Source organism: Danio aesculapii, chromosome 7 (genome assembly GCF_903798145.1).
Source record: "Danio aesculapii chromosome 7, fDanAes4.1, whole genome shotgun sequence".
NCBI lineage: Eukaryota > Metazoa > Chordata > Actinopteri > Cypriniformes > Danionidae > Danio > Danio aesculapii.
In genome coordinates this window covers 19,672,323-19,694,723 of record NC_079441.1, presented here as the reverse complement: position 1 = coordinate 19,694,723, position 22,401 = coordinate 19,672,323, and the positions used below count along the sequence as shown (strand labels likewise).

The 22,401-nt window shown below is 38.5% G+C and overlaps 1 protein-coding gene across 1 annotated transcript in view; it reads right to left on the bottom strand.

Annotated features, from left to right (window-relative positions):
- Positions 1-22,401, bottom strand: part of dnah2 (dynein, axonemal, heavy chain 2) — a 275,588-nt gene that overhangs the window by 106,855 nt on the left and 146,332 nt on the right. The window contains exons 39-42 of the mRNA XM_056461233.1: positions 18,120-18,272; positions 17,383-17,508; positions 13,401-13,619; positions 7,223-7,340 (exon numbers count right to left, since the gene is read on the bottom strand). Coding sequence (XP_056317208.1) covers positions 7,223-7,340; positions 13,401-13,619; positions 17,383-17,508; positions 18,120-18,272 — 616 coding nt within the window. The remainder of the gene's footprint in view (positions 1-7,222; positions 7,341-13,400; positions 13,620-17,382; positions 17,509-18,119; positions 18,273-22,401) is intronic.

Genomic DNA, 22,401 nt, shown 5'->3' with positions numbered 1-22,401 from the left:
GAAAAAGAGGACGTATGTATGGGTGCAGCCAAGAGAGGACTGGAAATGACTGACAAGTGATGAATCCCATCTACATCCACCTATGCAACTGTTGCACACCTCCTGAATGTAATTCTTGCATTGCATTGGGGATTACCAGAATTTTGTGAATCGAATTATTAATTTTTATCCAATAATTTACTAATATTTCTGACATTAAAGAAAACCCTCTCCTGACCTTTTTATTGAACATGCATGGAATTGGTATAAATATAACTTCGTGAGCGAGTTTTGTCCTCAAGTCTGCATCCACGCATCCTCAATATCAAGAACGCATTCGGGAACTTTCACGCATCCTCCGTTCTTGCGGTCTTGAGTTTTGAAACTGAACTTTGATGTTACACGAGGACACAAGGATGCAAGTACACTGAAGAACGAATATTGAGAAACAGCCTATACTTACGCACACATACACTTTTGTGGCATGCCATTGTTGTTTTACAGTTAACAAAGAGATGCTTGAGAAAGAGACATTTCAAAAGTTGGTGTTTTCAGGCATCCAAAATTGCTTTTCCGTGTAAATAAGTTGCAAAAATGCATACAAAAGTTTTCTGTTTTAGTTGAAAAAAAAAAATGGCCTTCAGGTTCAGGAACAGATTAATTCTTTGATTAGACTGAACCCCACTAAAACACAAATGAAGCTAAACAAATAAGTCATCTGTAAGTAACACACAATGTTATCTGGCCCAGAAATGTACACCTGTCCTCTTTGAAAAATGGCCATTTTCTTAGGCCCATACTCAGCAAACAACCAGGCAAAAAGAACAAGAAGGCTGAAAACACTGCAAAATAAACAAAGAAACAAGATAAATGGCTGTTCCTCTAGCAAACCAAATGAAATAGAGTCAGAGCTGTGGTTTCACTATTACTCAATACACAAAATTCAGTGGAAACTGGATACAGGCAGACTGTATTTCTAACAATGTAGGAGATATAGTTGGTACTGTAAGCAACCTGTCTATTTCATCTTTTAGTCGACCTAAAACACAACTGTCATCACCCTTAAGCTGTCTCTAAATGCTAGTATATGAACAGTTACTTCTGGCTTCCATATAGCACGTCTGTTGTACAGCTTAATTAATATTTTTCTCCCTTTTATTCAACATTTTTCTCCTTTTAATTCTCCTTGACTCATTTTCTTTGGCAGATGCACCATTGCTTGCAATGCCAATAAAGACCATTGAAACATTAAAAGGGAAACAGAGGGGAGGAAGAGACTGCAGAAGTCCAGAGAGAAACAGAGACATCCGGGGAACGGCACAGATTTGGCTCAGTCACACAGAATCAAAGTATAGTAGCTCGCATACACTCCAGTGGGTAAACTGTCAAGAAATCATTTTTAATTTCTGTAAAATGACTTTCAATACAACTTCGAGAAGAACGTATTTTGAGGGATTTTCAGAGGAGTCAGTGGCAGGCTTAGACAAAACATGTTTAAAGGTTAAAACAATCAACAGAATTAACTCTTTAGTCTTTGGGAGTTAAACTGCTTAATAATATTAGCAAAAAGAACTGCTCTGTAATATTACACACAAGAGAAATGATTTGCAGCCATTATTAGCAGATGCCTTGTCAGCCATTTTTTAATTTGTATTATTATCATTCTTAAGTAGAGTAAGCTGCAAATGTTTGTACTGCAGCTATTAGTCAATAATTCAGACAAATCTCTAAATAAAATAAATCAGAAGGGGAGAGAGAGAGAGAGTGCGTTATGATCACCAGCAGTCTAATCCTTGCAGATCGGTCACGGAACTGGACTACAAATACCAACATGTGCCTCATGCACACCAGTTCCTGATTCCACCTGATTCCACACACACAGCTGGTAACTCGCCAAGGACTGATTAGCTGGACTTTATATTCACCCCTCACACACACAGACACACGTTGCAGCGTCTTGTTTTGCCTAGCAAACATTATAAAGCACTTTTTTGTTTGTCTTGCCTTGTTTTGATCCTTGTCTGTTTTCCGTTTTGATTCTTTGCCGCCTAGCCTGATCATTTGCCTGTGTTTCGACCACGTATTTTGGATTATCTTTATGCTACTGTTTACCCCTGTTTTTGACCATTGCCTGCACAACTTCTCTTTAAATAAACTGCACGTGGATCCTCACGTCCGTTGTCCAGCATCTTTCGTGATAGAGAGTAAGAAGGAAAGTGATGGAATTTAAGATGTACTGTATGTTGGTCAAGTCAAGTAAAATAGAAGTGAAAGAGGTGAAAACAGATACAGACAACACCAAAAATACTGAAAGACCTGATCAATGTCACATCAACTCACAAAAGAACAAGATACATTGGAATAAAGAACAAAAATAAACACTAATAATAATAATAATAATAATAATAATAATAATAATAATAATAATAATAATAAATAATAATAATAATAATAATAATAATAATAATAATAATAATAATAATAATAGCAGCACGGTGGCTCACTGGTTAGCATTGTCGCCTCACAGCAAGTAGGTCGGTGGTTTGAATCCCGGTTGGGCCAATTGGCCTGTGACAACGTCTGAAATAGAGACTAAGCCGAAGGAAAATGAATGAATGAATGATAATAATAATATTAATAATAATGCACTTAATATTAAAATCAAATACATTAAATATCTTTTTTCTTAGCCAAAGTCTCTGCATGCATCCATAAAGTAATAATTAAGAAATATTAGAATTCCACAATGCAACTATTGTGAAGGGCTTTTAAGTCTACTTCAGACAGATTGACAAACTTCATATTGGACTGTACACAAAACACAAGCACAATAATGATGAAAACACAAACAAACACAGCCAATCCCTGCTGCTTTAGCATGCTGTAATGCGATCAAAGAGAAAAACTAGGGGGAAAAAAACAGCTATGTGATTTTCTGTGATACTCCAGAGAGAAGGTTTACGGGTAGAGACCACGCTGGATGGAATGGTGAAAAGAAAACTAATCAGCAAACTTTTCTAGAAGTCATTTTCACTCGTTCTTTGCATCGTTCTCATCCATTTGTTCTTTCTTGTCACATCAGGATTCATTGACCCATTATCTTTCCTCTGTCTCTGTCAGAGCTTCAGCTGATGTCGCAGAACACCTGCTTTCAGCAACTTTCTGGCAACTTCTTGATGAACGCAAGCCTTAATGTAAAACCAAAACTGCATTCACAACACATTTTTCTACTACATGTCACTCGAGACGCAAGTTACAAAAATAAATATGTGAAAAATTACTATAACTGAATATGTGTGTTCTGATAATCACTTATTCACTGGTAATATCAAAGTCAAACAGCATTAAACTACTGTGGTAATTACAAGTAAAAGGCTCTATAATGAGTGGTCAACCTCTTTCCTTTTATTACTATTTTGTGTCCCCACTAGAGCATAGTCATGTTTCTTTAAACTTCAGTTACACTGGAAATCATTCAGCGCTACAATTAATACCATTAAAATGTCCATTACTACAATGATACCCTTTCAGACTAAAGACAAATCAATACTATGGGTGCAAAACAGATTCACAGAGTAGCTTTTCCTTTTAATGAGACACCTGAGCTTGTTTTTCTGAAACAAGTTTTGACAGTTCTGGGGGCAAATGCATTTGGTGTTGTATTGATGTGAAGGAGACAGAAGCATGAGAGCAACGATTAAAGAGTGCTGCTTCAGAAATCTACTGCAGACTGCTGTCTTTATATGCACATATATTTGACTGCAAGTGTGATCCAAGCAAATGGCTGAATCCAAATCTAACACATGGTTTCAAATCTTCAAGCTCAAGCGAAGCTGACATTTACACAGCTTACAGAGGGTATACTGAAATGCTTATAAATGTTTTAAAAAAGGTATCAAAACAAAAAAGAAGCACAGAACAAAGAAAGGAATGTACATACTGGCCATTCTCAGAAAAAAAGGTTAACAAAACAAAACAACAAAACTAGACAAAAACAAACCTGCAAAGCCCTCCTCCTCAAAAAAGAGGTTAATAGAATAATGAAGCAAAAACAAATGAAAAAAACAAAACAAAACAAAACAAAACAAACAAAACAAAACAAAACAAAACAAAACAAAACAAAACAAAACAAAACAAAACAAAACAAAACAACATGGTAGTAACAAGTAGTCAATACAAAATTCTATTTTAGACTCATGAAAAAAACATTCAACATTCACATAATTAGTACACGCAACCCTGCCTCATTCTTAAAACGTAGCCCTATATACATTTCTGGAGAGCGTCAAATACCTCCTAGGAGGTATGCTTCTTGCAATTTTTGTTTCGTAATCCACCAGAGGCCTCTGTGTACGCTTTTTGAGATCTTAAATTTCACTCGCGAGTGCCATTCACACCTGCTGTTCTCAGGTAAATCCACCAGAGGCTGCTGTCGACTGACTGACTAACCAACTGACCGATCCCCCCACCCAACCCCTTCCCTAAATCCAAACCGATCAGCCTCCTGATTTTTACCACATTTTCAGATTTTACCACATTCTCATCCTGTTATTTACTTGTTTATTTAATTTTTTGCCTTTTGCTTTTGTCTTACCTGCTTTCCTTCGCTGGACTCAAACCCTGTCATCGAAGTCAATCCCTCTCTGCGTCTCAAGTTTGCTAACGTACGCTGCGAGCAACTAGACAAACTGGTAACAGCGGAAAAGCCATCCATACAGAGGTGAGTGGTCAGCTGGTAATTGCGAAAAGGAATGGCGTCATTCCACCTTGTAGCATTTGTTTTTAAGACGAAATGCAGCCACACGCACTTCTGGCTACATAATTCGCAATCTCCAGAAATGTATATACAGTAGAGCTACGTTTTTAGAATGAGCCTATGTTACAAACACCTCTTTGGTATAATAAAGATTTTCAAAAGATTCAAGAAATTAGAGGCAGAAAGGAATATATACACTAAAATAAATTTCTTGTTCAAATAGCATGTTATATTTTGTGAGTGGGAAGGAACTGAATCCTCCTCTCTTTATTTATATTTGTGCTTAAGATCGGTCATAAGGGTCTATGGAGTTCCCTGGGGGGATAGAGCAATCATTGCTTGGCTTGACCTGTCCTCTACTAGTCATTTCTCAGAGGCAACCGTAAAATGCTTAGCTATACAGCACACTTGGGAAAAAGATTGTCAACAAGAAGAGGGTGTAACGGACTGGGGAAGAGTACGGCAGAACATTTACTTGATCTAAAATTCCCAAATGCCAACTCATTCATGACTTTCGTCACAGAACTTATTAGACTCCTCTTGGACATTCGCTGTGGGGATGTGAAAAATTACACATTTTCTGAATGATGTATGTATTATCTTATCTGAAATGACTGATTTTGTACTGGTGAACACTTCCATATTATTACTGACTGATGATTCTATGGTAATTTCACCAAGCTTCAAAAAAAAAAAAAGCTTGGATACATACATCCACATACCTTGGATACATACAAGTGGTTGATACAACTTTGGGAAATAACAATGCTGGAAACTATCCAAGATTGAAGTAAACTTATCAAAAATGTGTAAACTAAAGATCTGCACTAAAACTGCTGAGAAGATATCGATGTATATTGCAGGACCAAGAATGAGTGCCTTACTATGTATAGTTTTTTTTAATGATCTTTCATTATTTGGTTGTGATTTAATTTAATTTGTGATTTCTGGGTTTTTGCTTTTTTGTTAACTTCTATTCATTAGATACCACATATTGAAGAGGGTTGTGGGGGTTAACACTCACTCAATTTCCTTTGGCTTATTCCCTGTTTTATCAGGGTTGTCACAGCAAAATAAACTGCCTATTATTCTGGCAAGTGTTTTACACAGGATGGATGCCCTTCCAGCTCTTCCAGTACAACCCTCGGTGCTGGGAAACACCCACACACACTACAATTCACGCACTATGGCCATTTTAGTTTATCCAATTCACATGTGTGAATTTAATGTGGGTGAAACTGGAGTAACATGCAAACTCCACACAGAATGGCCTCCTGGTCCAGCCTCCTGGTCGAGTTACTTCGCTGGTTTTTACCTTAATGTAGTGGTGGGAAAAGCGAGACTTTCGAAGCAAATGTGTCGAAGCTTCGAAATATTTCGAAACCCGTCTCTACAGCAAAATATAGAGGTCATTTTATGTACTGCTCTGGAACAGCCTCAGCAAAGAAACAGTTAAGCAAATTGAGGAATTATACCCCATGTTGTAGCATTGAAGTTTCAAGTGATTTAGTAGAGCGGTGAGAGTTCCAGACTAGCATGCAGAGATAATGGGTTCGAATACAGGGTGATGCAGCTATATTGACATCAGTTTTTAAATGCTATATTCTTGTAATGTGCTTTGTTTTAACATTGGTCTGACATCCGCATTTAAACTTTATGAATAAATATGTCTTGTTTATTTTTGTTGAGTATTTGCACAAGAAGGGAAACGAACTCTGGACTTTTTGAAGCACACATGGTCCACTAGGCTACATGAGACAGAGTTTTTTTGTCCAACAATGTCAGTCAAACGCAGATTCGCCAGGTCTCGAAACGCTTCTGAAATGACTGATGCTTTGAATCACTTTAGTCATGTGACCTGGTGTTTCAAAACACTTTAGTCATGTGACCTGGTGTTTTGACACACTTTAGTCACGTGACCTGGGTGTTTCGAATCACTTTAGTCATGTCACCTGAGTGTTTCGAATCATGCTTCGGTGCAGTGTTTCAAAACACTTGCGCTTCGGGATCTCAACACTGTGGCGAAACGTCAGTTTCACATCAGCCATCCCTACTTTAATGTACAAGTGGCTCAAACTAACATTTTGAGGTGGGAACTGGCGGATGTGCAACAACTTTAATCTTAAGGTAAACACAAAAGAAAACTTTTCACCTAGAGCTCCTTCACAGAACACTCGCTCCAACAGATTTACGCAGCTCTCGGTTCTGCCCACACTCGTCAGTGCTACGAAGCCAACCAATCACAGAGCTTGCGCTATGCGTCATTGTAATGTGTAGTTATATTTTTTGAGGTGCGCATCAGTGTCGGTGTCAGCCATGGCGAGGGCTATGCGACCGTGTGCAGGCTGCGCTGGAGTATACTCGTTAGCCTGATGCAGAAGTATAAATCAATCTTTAGCCACAGACTATAACAAAATGACCAAAAAAAGCTGTCATCTAGAAAAACAATGAAAAAATTAACTAAATCAAGTAAAACAAACACCATACCTGCACAGGCCATCCTCATTAGTGAGGAGAGGACGCCGTCTGTCCACTCATTGGTGGAAAGGTTGTATTCACCGTACAGCTCTCCCAGGCTCACTGCCTTAGGGTTTAAGGGACACTCCTAAGGGTCAAAAGCAAATTACAAAGGTTAGAGTTCTAAGGAGGAGGGAACTAATCATCTGTGGGAGACGATTCAAGCAGAGTTGAAATACAACAGTGAGAGACTGATACACAGGAGACTCAAGTGTGTATGTGTGTGTGTGTGTGTGTGTGTGTGTGTGTGTGTGTGTGTGTGTGTGTGTGTGTGTGTGTGTGTGTGTGTGTGTGTTATATGGAGTGGAGGTAATGAGGAAACAGGGTGAGGTGATGTTTGCATGGAGAGATAGAGATAGGACCCAGAAATAGATATGCAAAGAGGGGGGTGTTGAGTCAGATATGAAAGAGTGAGGAGACAGGCATCGAGAGATGGAGAGACAGAAGGAGGGAGAGAGAGAGAGAGAGAGAGAGAGAGAGAGAGAAAGGGAGGATGCAAATAGAAATGGCAGCTTGAGTCACAGAACGAGTGGAGAACAAGATGGACCCCCAAACAGTAAAGTACTACACGCACTAGGCAGAAAGCATCTAGAGATGTAAACCAACAGAGATTTAGACTCACACACACATACACACTCATATGCTAACAACAGGACACCAAACTCACACAGACACACAGACACCACAGGTGCCCAAACCCACAGAGAATTAGACAGTGACAGGGGCAGGGGCGAAAGCAATGGAGGGAGAGAGCTAGAATTAGGCTACGTTCAGAATAGAACGCTCCCTTACTGAATACTGTGCTGTATACAGTGTATTCTGGTGGAATGAAGTTTAAACTTAATACTAGTGTGGTTTTACTGCGTACTGCAAAGCACAATTACTAAAAAACTACTAAAAAACACAAATTTATGTGGTTGGCAAAGTTATGTCCTCATTAATTACTGCATAAAGAATATTGCGTCTTAAAAGGCTGATCATCCATGAAATACAATTTTTTTTACGCAGGATTTTGACCCCGTAACACAGAAAATGGGTAAAGCAGTTCCTTAAAGCTGAAAAACTAAAATAATGAAATGGCAGTCCTGATGTAAACCTTGAAAATCTCTGAAAAATCCTTAGATGGTTATGACTAAAAAGCCTATACAGTCAGAGAAAAATACTTTGTTATAATGCATCATTATTATTAATCCTTATTATCATAATAATTATTATAATTTTGCACTTGCCATTAAAAAACAGCAATATGCTAAAATTCACCTGACCTCATGTTTTACAGTGCATCCGGAAAGTATTCATAGTGCTTCACCTTTTCCACATTTCTTTATGTTACAGCCTTGCTCTAAAATGGATTAAATTCATTTATTTCCTCAAAATTCTACACACAATACCCCATAATGACAATGTGATTTTTTTTTTTTTTAAATTGTTGCAAATTTATTAAAAATAAAAAACCTGAACAATCACATGTACATCAGTATTCACAGCCTTTGCTGTGAAGCACTAACTTGAGCTCAGGTACATTCTGTTTCCACTGATCATTCTTGAGATGTTTCAGCAGCTTAATTGGAGTTCACCTGTGGTAAATTCAGTTGATTGGACATGATTTGAAAAGGCATACACCTGTCTAGACAGTACATGTCAAAGCACAAACCAAGCATGAAGACAAAGGAATTGTCTGTAGACCTATGGGACAGGATTGTCTTGAGGCTCAAGGCTGGGGAAGGTTACAGAAACATTTCTGCAGCTCTGAAAGTTCCAATGAGCACAGTGGCCTCCATCATCCGTAAGTGGAAGATGTTTGGAACCACCAGGACTCTTCCAAGAGCTGGCTGGCCATCTAAGCTGAGTGATCAGGGGAAAAGGGTCTTAGTCAGGGAGGTGATCCATAACCCAATGGTCACTCTGTCTGAGCTCCAGCGTTCTTCTGTGGAGAGAGGAGAACCTTACAGAAGGACAACCATCTGTGCAGCAATCCACCAATCAGGCCTGTATGGTAGAGTGGCCAGACGGAAGCCACTCCCTGCCTGGAATTTGGCAAAAGGCATCTGAAGGACTATCAGACCATGAGAAACAAAATTCTCTGTTCTGATGAGACTAAAATTGAACTATTTAGAGTGAATGTTACGTTTGGAGAAAACCAGGTACCGCTCATCACCAGGCTAATACCATCCCTACAGGGAAGCATGGTGGTGGTAATTGCTGCCAAAAGTGCATCAACAAAGTATTGAGCAAAGGCTGTGAATGTGATTTTTACATGTGATTTTTCAGGTTTTTTATTTTTAATACATTTGCAACAATTTCAAAAACTCTTTCTTCCACATGGTCATTAAGGGGTATTGTGTGTAGAATTTTGAGGAAATAAATTACTTTAATCCATTTTGGAATAAGGCTGCAACATTAAAAAAAAAGTGGAAAAGTGAAGCGCTGTGAATACTTTTTGGAAGTACTTATTTATTATTTATAAGTGTTTATGTGTTATTTAGCACATACATGACTCCTCAATTCTTGTCCCAGTTTAGTTTCAACTCTAATTAAACCTGTCTGAATAAGCCAATCAAGGTCTTTAGTTTTACTTGAAAATTGCAGCAAGGTGAGCTGGAGCAGACTGCAAATAAATGCTGCAAAACTATAAGAATAGAATACTATTCCTAACATTATAGAGTGAGATACAAAGGGGGTATATTTGGAAGGCATCTAACAGATAAACAAATGATTTTGACAGCATCAATAAAGCAGTCTGTCATACCTCACCTGCATCTCTCTCTCACACAAACACACATCATTAAAGAAGGAAAACCTGAGAAACACATATTCCCCCTCCACAGCCCCACTCTTCTATTTTTAACCACATCAGTATGAGACACGTGAAAATGGTTACAAAGAATGAATGAGAACAGAACCAAAAACAAAAAGCCATCAGAACAAACATGAACGCTAAACTTGCAGTTTTAGACAGGAGGAGTCTCAACCGACAGAGTGAAAAGACTGCAGTAAATGCACAGCAGCCATCCAACTGTGAACAGAATGAGATCATATAAGCTGGAGCAATTAGCATTAGCTGCTGTTTTGACTACGCCATCATTTTCAAAACACCTACGAGTCAGCTGAGAGTCGGTCAGGGTGGGCTTTTAATGAGTGTTAAGTCCTTGTTGCCACTAAACAGCAAAAACTGTTTAAGGGAAACTTGTATTGGTGGTAAATGTATCAGGTGCTGAATAAGCATGGCCGCTGATGGCGGTTCATTTTCATGGTAATGAGGGATGGAACGCTGCTTTAGCCTCTAAGGCTCTAGAACAGATGTGAAGTAAAAATTCACCCTCAAAGGTATGATCTTTGCCCTTAAAGGGTCACAAAACACCAAAATGCATTTTTTTTGAGATGTTGACAGTCATATATTGGTCCCACGTTGCTAAAAACAGTATTACGACACCTGTATTTGACTAAAAAGTAAAAATTGGTTGTTTTTGCGTTGTTTAGAGCAAATTCGTTAACCCAGTTTAAAAATAAATTTTGAAGCAACATCGCAGCCATGAGATCATTGTATGAATTTTAGTGTGGAGACTGAATGTCTGTACCGGATGGTACAAAGTGACATCATTGCGTTTTTAGCATTAATTCATAAGAAACACTTACGAATCAATTAGCGAGCTCTATTGTGAACGAGATGCAACTTCATTAATATGCATGATATAGCTTCGAAGACCATCAACCGTAATTCAAAAAAGTGGAAGAAGAAGAATTGTTCAGAGACATGGGTCGTCAGTGTTGCGTTTATAAATGTGCCAAAACAAAAGTTTTGTTTCCTTTTCCCTGCGACGAGAGCACAGCTCGTGTGAGAACACACACAGGTGGATTACAGTGATCTGCTGACAGACTATAAATATGTTTGTAAGTAACATTTTGTACCCGAGAGCTTTTCGAATCTTGAAATGGTGATATCCGGATTTGCCACTCGTCGTCTTTTAAAAATGATGCAATTCCATTTGGTAAGTGTGTGATCAGTGTTCTTTGTTTATGTTTATTCAAAGGGCAAAGTTAGTTAGTATCGTCAGCAGTACTCTTTCAGTTTTTAAAGACATGCCTTAGTCAAAATGAATTTAGTTACTAAGTTTACAGTAATATCAATACAATTTACAAGTCAGATTGTATCGTCAACAGTACTCTTTCAGCTTTTCAAGACATTACTTATTATTATCACTTATTACATAGTGAAAAGACTGAAGTTACTAAGTAGTTTACAGTAATATTACAACAATATTATGGACTGAAAATGCTTTGTTCTGTGTCTTTTTAAACGGTTGTACAACAGTTGTCCTCTGAACTCGAAGTGCGGTGTGAGGTGGGGTGCAGACCGATGTTTTCACAACAGGTGTAGCATGCTAAGATTACAACAGAGGCATTTAAGATTACAACAGTCCACTTTTTCAGTGCAGTATAGTATTTGTGGCAGGCACAATGGTGTATTTATTAGTTAGTTGTTTATTTCAACAAATACAGCTGGGAATAATAACTACCATTGTGAGACTTCAGTATTCGCCTCTTCAGGAGCATCTTCACCTACTCCTGCATTTATGAGTGTGTTTGTGTTCAAAATGATAAGGCAGTGGACCTGCATTGTCATCAACCAGATAATATGACTGAGGGGAATCTGGTGGAGAGAAATCTTCCACTTTTTTTTACACAGCTCTCAGATCCGCTGTAAACGCTGCTCTCTGAATCACTAAATCCCTGTCCATCTCCCCTGCGTCTGTGTTTGGGTTGCTGGCAACACGTAATTAAACGCACCTTTTTATGCAAACCCTTTCCCTCCTTTACTGTTGGAAAATCCAACCTAAACAAAGCTGGACTCACCCACTTTCCTTACTTTTTTAAAGGTGTAAACACCTACTTAGAGTAGAGGTGTAAACACCCTGCTGAGACAGGGGGGCTTTCATGGCCCTTTAAAACCACTCATGAATGGAGAAACCCATTTCAATAAAGCTAACAGGGCTGGTTTGTTATTGAGGAACCTTGTGTTGACCTGTGGCTCTTTAAAGTCTGAATAAACTGGAAGTTGCTAAGACTTGCATTTCAGTATGTTGATGTACTTCCAACTGAAAAGGAATATTGAGTAGGGGACAGAGCTTTCTTTTTGCTCTTCATTTCATCATTCATTTTCTTTTCGGCTTAGTCCCTTTATTAATCCGGGGTCACCACAGCGGAATGAACCGCCAACTTATTCAGCACATGTCCTACGCAGCGGATGCCCTTCCAGCTCCAACCCATCTCTGGGAAACATCCATACACACTCATGCACTATGGACAATTTAGCCTACCCAATTCACCTGTACCGCATGTCTTTGGACTGTGGGGGAAACCGGAGCTCCAAGAGGAAACCCACGTAAACGCAGGGAGAACATGTAAACTCCACACAGATACGCCAACTGACCCAGCCAAGGCTCGAACCAGCAACCTTCTTGCTGTGAGGTGACAGCACTACCTACTGCGCCACTGCGTTGCCACATTTCATTTCCTCATAGAAAATCAAACTGACGTCAACAGAGAACGTGGAAGCAAATGGACAGAATTTGATTGAAGATTATTCACCAAAAGAATTGTTCACCTAAAGCAGAGATGCCCAAACTTTTACTTATAACGGGCCAAAACTCAACCTTGATTGAGAGCTGTGGGTCGAATATATACCATATGTATAATATATCCTTGCTGGCATAATATATGTTTATTTCAAACCATATTTTTAAATTTACCATGGGTAATTTCCTAATTTGTTTGCTAATATTAAAAAAACATAAACAATCTCATTTATAACAATTGAGTTCAATGCTGACTAGTCGAGCCTTTGCCGCCCATGACTTGTGCATTGTCCTCTATCTGTCAAGTGACAGTATTTACATTTTGAATATCTGATTTAATGAAACTTTTAAATTCTGTTGGATTTTTTTGTAACAAAGAACTAAAATGTTACGTTAAATTTGAAATCACAACCTCTGTTAAAGCTATTCGCCCCAACCACCTTAACATCCTTCTCCCTGTCTTTTCAGATGGGATGGTGGGCCAAATCAATGTAACTTTGGCCCGCGGGCCTTACTTGGGGCTTCTCTGACCTAAAGAAACATGACTAATTGGAATAAATATGAAATCTCACGCGTATGAGGTTGAATCCTGGTTCTCCATTGCGGTGCAGGGTGCTGAGGGTGTTCTGAAGGGTTCTCCATGTGACCGTCTTGCCACTGCCCGTCTTTCCTACAATCATTGTAGAGTGCCTGGAGTTTTTGGTCTCGTACAGTTGAATCACCTTGGTCACGGTGAAGGGAATCACCTGGAAGCCGCTCTGTCGAAGTTCTGCCTCTATAGCTTCTTTTAACTAGAGATAAAAAGAATGAAAATGCATGTCAGACAAAGTAGCATCTAAGTTAACGTTGAAACAAATATGTGCTAATTGCTTCATAACATCCCATAAACTTTTTCCAAGATGGAAAAAAACATCCCTTCAGTGGAGGTGAATCCCACTGAAGCACTAAAGACAAATGAACTGGCAAGAGGTGGGCGGCCATCTTAATATAAACACCCGCTGATACTGCACCCCCGAGTGAAGTCGCAGCAACCAGAACTGCTCCAGAGGCACTAAAGCAGCCATGCTAAACTCTCAGGTTAATTTAATCTCCCTCTCTAAGTTCTCTCTCGACTCGTTAAACAGATGGAGAGGAGGAATAAAAGAAAGGGCTCTGAGGCGTTTGTGCTGGAGTAAGGTGGAGATGAAGATGCAGAATGGGTAATATAAAACAGCAATAAAACCGGTATGATGTGCATGAGTGGAGGCAGAGAAGGAGAAATACAGTACGCTACTTTCAGTCTCTCTCTCTCTCTCTCTCTGTGAATGTGTGTGTGTGTGTTTGGCACTTCAATTTTGTCCTTCTTGCGTTTGATTGTGGAAGAGGCAGGAAGCAGCTGTGCTGAAAGTCTGAGGAATCGGCCTTATATCTCTAAAGCTGAGTCGCAAACACGACAAACTCATCGTCTGAAAAAGCACTTCTCTTCTTCACAGTCTGTATTCAGCCAAACATGTTTAGATATTCAGTAAGTCATTTGCTGTTTTTTTTCATGGTTAAATGTGTTTGGACAATGTTTTGTATTGTTGTTCAAATAATGAGTACAGTACAGCGAGGTTTGCATTAAAAGACAGATCCCTGAGGCAACCAGAAGAACACAACTGAATCAGAGGTAAGAGATTAAAAAACAAATCTATACAAGCGGAGTACTCACTTCATCACTTTAAGATTTAGTTCAGGCCTTTATTTACATGTAAGCATTGATCAATCAACAATGTTTACAGCATTTAAGTTTGGTCACAGATTCTTAAACATACTTGATGTGTGAGAACCAAGGTTATAATAGTTATGCATTTTTTAAATTAGTTTTTTTTATAAATATAGCTTTAAATTTCAGTTTGGTAGTATATTGTATAAGTATCTGTGTTTATAATTTTTGTTTGTTGATGTGTATGTGTTTATTGTACATAGGCTATTTCTAAATGTGAATGATCCAACATACATTGTATGCATAATTGACACTAACTATTGACACTATGCTTTTAAAACTTGTTTTCTATTTATTTTGTTTTTATGTATTTTTTGTGTGTAATTGTCATTACATTTTGTTCTTGGGGGAAGTGTTTGGAATTATATTTGTTTCTATTTTCCTGTAAAACTATCCAGCTATTTATGTGATTATCCTGCTATTAAGTTTAATAAACTTAAACTTAACCCCCCCCCCCCCCCCCCAAAAAAAAAAAAAAGCTTAGAAAAAGTTTCATTTTAGCTCATTTTATTAATGGTTTTTGTTAAGTTTTGTTTAGTTTTTTTTTATTTTGTGAACACATTTGTATTTAGTTTTTTTATATATTTATATTGTTTTAGTTTAAGTAAATCTAGTTAAGCAGAATTAACAAAAGATGTCAAGCGTTTACCAAAGCAAACAAGTTTTATGTTTAAATAGACATTTTTGTTTATAGTTGTCTATATTACATAAGCATTCATGTATATAATGCTTTTGACTGATGTGTTTGCCTGTAAAATCGCCATCGACAGGTGTTTCTCTAATCAGTCGCAGGTCACACTTTCCACCACAAAATTAGCGCTTATTAAAGAGCCCCTATTTTGGATTTTTTTTTTCATTACCTTCCATTCAGTGTGCAACACAGCTTTAAGTGAATGAAAACATCCAGCTGATGTTTAAATCTGAAAGTGCACCTTTTTTAAAAATATAGATTTTTTAAATAAAAGATTCGAATCAGAGTCGTTTAAATGATTAAACGACGGCATCTTTGTATTGACGTTGACACAAAACAATACCAAATATACCAAATATGAAGTGCCGGATATGGTAAATGTGAACGCACCTTTCCCTTCAAACACTATCATGACTGAAGATGAGTGAACGTTCTGGTAATTAATGCAATAATCTACCCTGCAACAGGGGATTTGACTGCCGTTTGTTAAAGAAAGGATCAGAAAAGTCTATTGATGTATAGAACTTTGTCAGAGCTTGATAGTAACTTTTTGTACTTCGACCAGTTTCTTCCTCGAATTCACAAGTGTAAGTAAGTGTGATTGTAATGGTTGCCTCCTTGTTTTCTCTAGCTTGCGAAATATGTGTTTAATTGTGTTTTATTACTTGTAACCCCTCCACGTGGCTTGTACTGTAGCTGGTTAACTCTTTATATTCACATATAGTGTCTAAAGTCACGTTGAAAATGTGACACGTGCTGCTTTTTCGCGGACTTAAATGCGTTTGTGAGCTTGCGATCCTTGTCATGGCCACCATCAGCTGTTCCTACACACATGCTGCGGACAAGTTTAAGAATAGTTCAGCTTTTGCCACTGTGTGGATTAATACTGAATGTGTTTTGTTGTTTTTACTTATGGTGAAGAGTAGAGAAATATGCTGGTGTTTAACTGCATTGCTTTAATGCAGTCCTGCATTGGGCTCACACATACACTCTGGCTACTTCAACAATGTTAGTAATTAATTTTTTTCTTTTATTTCAGTTAATGAAAAGTCTTCATTTATGTTAACTAAAATAGCCCTGGCGCAGAACCAATGAGCTTAAATTTTAATTGTCATGTGGGATGTTTAAGGTTCCACAATCATGTTTGTTCCCATACATCATATAGGTGTAGTTGGGCTTCTTTTACAGTATATTCACTGATCAATGTTTATATGTGAACATAAATGCTAATTAAATTGTAATCAGATTAAGCTATCATGTCTCCTCAGAAGATATGGAATAAACCACTCAAATCATATGAATACATTTTTCGATTCTGATTCTTACCTCTGTTCTCATTTTGTTTTCTATTCTACTCATGTAGAATAGTACTCATTAGGGAATGTACCTTCAAAAGAGTTGCAGGTATATCTCGGAATTCATTCCAAAATATCTTCATTTGTGGACCAACATACTGTAAATCAGCGATGAGAAAATTCTCATTTTAAACTCAACTAACCCTTAAAAGACACTAAAACATTAAAATAGTAGTATATACATATCCAGATATTGTGTAAAACCAAACAACAGCCTAGTATGGGAGACCAGCTAAAAAATGTAATAAAATCAGGAGGGAAGGGCAGGGAAAACTACAAGTAAGCCATTCCAGGAGAGCGTCCTGAGTTATTGGTGCAGAATTTATAGACTGCACTTTGAGGGCACAAAGTTAAATGGGGAAATCTGTAACTCTCCAGCTTGCTGATCAGACAGTCTTGGCTTAAAAAACAACAACCTTTTGGGTGCTTGTCAGGGTATCTATCAGCTAAGCTCCCACTAACACCTTTGCACTGGCCTCCATCTGTATTAAAGGAAGTAGACTGTGCATATTGTGTACAGACAGGGCAGGGAAACATCCACAGGCTTTAATGGATCTTTTGAAAGGTGTTTCAGCGAGAGAGCAAAAGAGAGAAAGCCTATGTGAGAGCTGTTCTCTGAAAAATAGGATGGGTGTAATCAGAAGCATACAAAAAATATGCTTTTAAGAGCTGTGAGTCAGAGCACACATTCATACACAAATGCACACACTTTCAATTGCTTTATGAGTCCATTATGAGGCCAGATGTACACCGGGACAGGCTACCTTTCCATAGTCGATAGTGGGTGTCTCCACGGCAGGGAAGAGATCCTGGATGATCCCATTAAACAGTGGCAGATCGATGGAGCTTAGTTTAGCGATGTTCATGTCCTTCATAGACATCAGCAGGATCTGAGGTCAAAGGGCAAGAGGAAAAAAAAAACGTTATGTTAAATTAGCTGAGCTCAGGAATACATGTTCAAAGCTAAGGCAGGCCAGCTTCACTCGACCAAATGTCAACCTTAATTTATGAGCCGGAAACCTCATAACCGCTCTCGGATACATCTGAAAACGGCCCTCTTGCTCTGCGGTTATCAAAAGCTAGTTGCCTTAGCACTTCTGAATGACATTTATTTTAACAAGCGTACCTTACTCACATGTGAACCTTTAAATAAACATGGGCCACCTTTAGCATGGGTGATGATATTCAAGTAAAAAGAGAGAAAGAGACAGGTGAGCGGTGAGATAAGCACTCATGTGGGGGTTTACAAGTCCCTTTCAGTTTCTCTTTTAAGGTTTTGTCCCCTTTGATAAATTTTTTATCACAGCCAGAGAAGAGCACATTTTAGCGGCATGTCAGAATGGATTCATTTTTCCTCACACAGATAATTCTGCGCACATACTGTGCACACACAGTCTGTCTGTTTCACTGAGCACACATTGGTTGGTGTTCAGGTGAAGCAGGCCTCTTAGAGAAGCGTTCCTGGATTTATTGCACGCTGAAGGTCTGTGTGGCGTCTCACCTCTTCATCGACAATGTCAGGCCGAGCTCTGCGCTTCTTTCCAGCATAGCGAAGCAGGGAGGTGAGAGCTCGCAGGCCAAAGTCATAGTGGTCCTGTTTAGACAACTGCTGCACTGCCAGAGAATACAGCGTGAAGACCTTCTTAGCCAATACCTGAGAGAAACAGAGATGGGGATTAAAATAGTAACTCTCTTTGAATACAATACAATGAGAATATGATGGAACAAATGGAGGAATAACACTTTGTCTATTGGGAATTGATCAGATTGTGAAAAGTTCACTGATGAAATTTACATAATAAGACTAGGAAACTGTGGTATAATAGTTTCTAAAGGGTTTTGAGATTCAGTTGACATTAACGTTATAGAAATCTCTTGTAGGAATAACAAAATGCATGTGACCTTGAGCTCCCACAGCTAATACTGTAGAAACCATGAGAGGAGATCCAGTAATACCTTTAACTGGGATACAATAATATGTCAGGTGGATAGGTGAAGAAAGAGCACGAGAGGGAGTGAGAACAAACGAACAAATTCAATAACCTTTATTGCATCATTTTTTCCATCTGTGAAAGGAACAGAAGTCAAGAAATAAAAAACAGAACGTCAGAAAGAAAAACAACCTCAAAGAAAATTACAATCAGTGTTTTTTTTTTATTGTGTACCACTGGTTGACTGATTTCTAAGGGGGTTCTAAGGCAACTGAAGAGAGTCAAAGTTTATAAACAGCTTATAATTACTAAAATAGTATAAAAACACAATCAGTAGTGTTGTGTAATGGCTGCCATTGTTTGACTGTTTTTGAGGGAGTGGGTTTGGGTTTATGAAAAATATACTTACTCCCAGGGCCGTTTATATCGAAGTTGATATTTAGCCGCCCCATGTTGGTGTTTCGTAACATCTAATTTTTAAAACCCATCCTTATTTTGATTACAGGCTTACTTTCATTATTAGTTTATTCTGTTCTCCTGAAGTTTCTGCTTTTAGTCTCGTTTTGTCTGCTGTTCTGTGCCAGTTTGTCGTAGTTTTTACCTTGTCCAGTCTTGTCCTGTCGTGTCTTCCAGCCCTGATCCCTGCCAGCCTGCCCAGTCAAGTTTTTTGTTTATTTGTTTGGTTAATGTTTTCCCCCTTGTTTTTTTTTTTTTTTGCCTTTCTGTTTTATTTTTAGTATTAATAAACCCATTTTAAGTTGACTGCGATTGAGTCCTCGTCTCCTCCCTACCCGAATGTCACATATTTTCTAGGTTAAAAGAGCTAGGCTGACCAAAATATTATTGGAAATTATGAATTACAGATATAAATGAACAAATCCATATTATTGGAACAACAAAAATAAATTCTAACAAGATTTATAAAAAATTCTAAAAAAATAAAATAAATAAATTGTATACATTTTTAATGAAGATAATGTTTAACTCAAAAACAAAGCATTACAATGTGTAAACATAAAAAAAAATATATATATTTCCCAAAATAAAAAAAGTTAAATGCTGACAGGATTAATAAAAATACAATACGATATTGCCAGAAGCAAGGAGCTCTAAATATGCTATTATAAGCATATTAAACACCCACATTGCAACTGCATGACAGTAATACACCAACATAAATGAGGTATTAATGAACTCAAATGAATAAGCAAAGTCTAATTTAAGAATAATAATTAGTAAGACAACAATTTAAAGCACAATTAGTTTAAGTGAAAACCAATGACAAGTAAAACACAACAAAGGTTTCTATTTATGACTAAAAGATGTGCCCATGAATGTGGTGAATATGTAACAGAAGGCAGTGTGTGTGTGTGTGTGTGTGTGCGTGTGTGTGTGTGTGTGTGTGTGTGTGTGTGTGCGTGTGTGTGTGTGTGTGTGAGAGAGAGTCAGGCTAACCGTGTCAGCTCAGTTTCCACACTGCCTGCTAACAGTCTTACTTATACGGACACAAACGCACACACACAGGAACACGCGCCAAAGTCACGCTAGGATGAGCAGACTATGGGCTCGCAGGGGACGGTCATCTCGCTGTCAGTTATGCCTCAAAACACCAAGACCTGCACACTCCGGTGCATCAGGCCAATACACTTCTGCTCTCTCTCTAACATGGCCTGGCATTGATATGTCCATTTCCTTTCATTTGCAAAGGTAATAGTTCTCTCTTGACAGCACGCCGTGATTCTGCCGTATTGACTATGCAGAGGGGGGGCGCCGGGAAGAGGGCCGAGTATGCCGGGACAATCAAATCTGCCATTGACATTCTGTGCTTGGCTGGGGCCGGAGCTGGTTCCCTTCCCAGCTCTCTTAATCTCAAGTCCATTATTTGTAATTCTGAGTCCAATTCCCCATGCCTGTGCCGCTGCCAGCCCGCCGGGTCTGTGTACGGCATCAACAAATGAGGCTTCCCGTTTGGAGCTCACAGGCTGGGGGAAGAGTGGCGACGCAGCCAGTGGAAACTTGTGGGATTTTGGTCAGCCACAGGGGTGTGTGTGTGTGTGTGTGTGTGTGTGTGTGTGTGTGTGTGTGTGTGTGTGTGTTTGTGGAGTGTGTGCTTGAAGAGGTTGGCATTACGGGTTGGTCGGGTGTCTCGCACGCACACGTGTGCATAAACACACAATTGGCATGCCTGCTGCGTGTTGGAGGTAATCCGATGGCAGGATCAGCCCCCTGGAGTGTGTAAGAGTGTGTGTGAGCCAGTTCATCTGTGTTTGTCTAACTGAGTTGATCTCCTCCATCTTCAATGGAATCTAATATCTCGTAATAAATGGCTCTTTCAGCTCCTTTAACAATTGTTTTCTCTTTCTGACACTGAAATTACTTGCTTAAACAATAGTAATGTGTGTATGTAATGGTGAACATCATTCAAATGGTGCTGCTTTTTGAGGAGAATTGAGCTATTTCTGCTCGAAGTAATGTTCAGACTTCTAATTTTCACTTGGGTTAAATTAAATGGGCGAATCATAGAGACATAGAGTTGTTGAATTATGCCAGCAATTAACTACATGGGGCACCTGAGAAAACCTTTTAGTGATGCCCTAGCAAACAATAGGAAAACAGAAGCAACAGCGTAGACACCCTTGCAAGAATATGTGTCTGTACAATGTTTTTGAAAGAATTTAAGGGTGCTTTCACACTTGGTCCAATTGCCTGGTCAGAACCCAAGTTTGATTGTTCCCCCTTGCCACCTTCTCTGCTTTTTTGTGTTTCCACTATCTTTTTTCTTTCTGAATCCTGGTATGTTTGCGTTGTCGAGCTGTTGTTGCGTGTATAGCTGTTGCTTGGTGACAGCCATGAAAGTCAAGGCGCCAAAATGGAAAGACGTAAGCACATCACGTTTGTTGTGCTTTTACTGAATCTTTTAATTTTAGTAACATACAGAGAGCCAAGCAGACATTATTACTGTGTTTGGACTGGGCCAGTCCTGCTTGTCACCAAGGTAACTGTAGGTGATACACAGACATACACATACACGAACGAACGTTATGAAAACTAAAGTGAATTGGACCAGAGTTCCTCAGTACCTCAGACCACCTCTTTCAGGCAGACCTGTGTACAGTTTGTGAGTGCGCACCCGAGTTCAGATGACATTGTTCACACTAGGTAAACGTACCAAACTCAAACGAACCCAGGTGCGGATCAAAAGTGCTAGTGTAAAAGCACCCTAATACTTTTATTCAGAAAGGGGCGGGGGGTGTAGAGTCAATGAGATCAAATATAACAATAAGAATATTTAAAAAAAGAATTCTGAAACAAATCATTGATTTCACAAAACCATGGATATCTGCATGTTTGACTGATTTGTGAAGGATCATGTGGTGAGACTAAAGAATGAAGTAATGATGATGAAAATTCATCTTTGGCGTCACATGACTATTTATAATAATATTTAATGGTAACACTTAACAGCCAACACCTCCAATCGATATATTAGAAACGGGTTCTTTTCTCACATATGAACAACAGAAAACTATGACAATGATCACCACAGGCAAATCTCATGTGCTTTATTCAGCATTAAATACTAACAATGTGAGTTTGAATGCCATTTTACATGACATTTATTGCCATACTACTGAAAGCAGCAGCAGATAGTTCAACTCAGATCTATAAAATAAAATAAACTGTTTGAAATTGAACTTTAGAACTAAACACATATGAGGGATTCAGCATGTACATTTAATAATGTTAAAGAGGGTTAATATGTATTACATAGATTATAAACCCTACCATTTAGTGAGTGATTGCATATTCTTTGCATCTGAATGGCTGTTTTTCAATTTCTGTCGTGTTTCG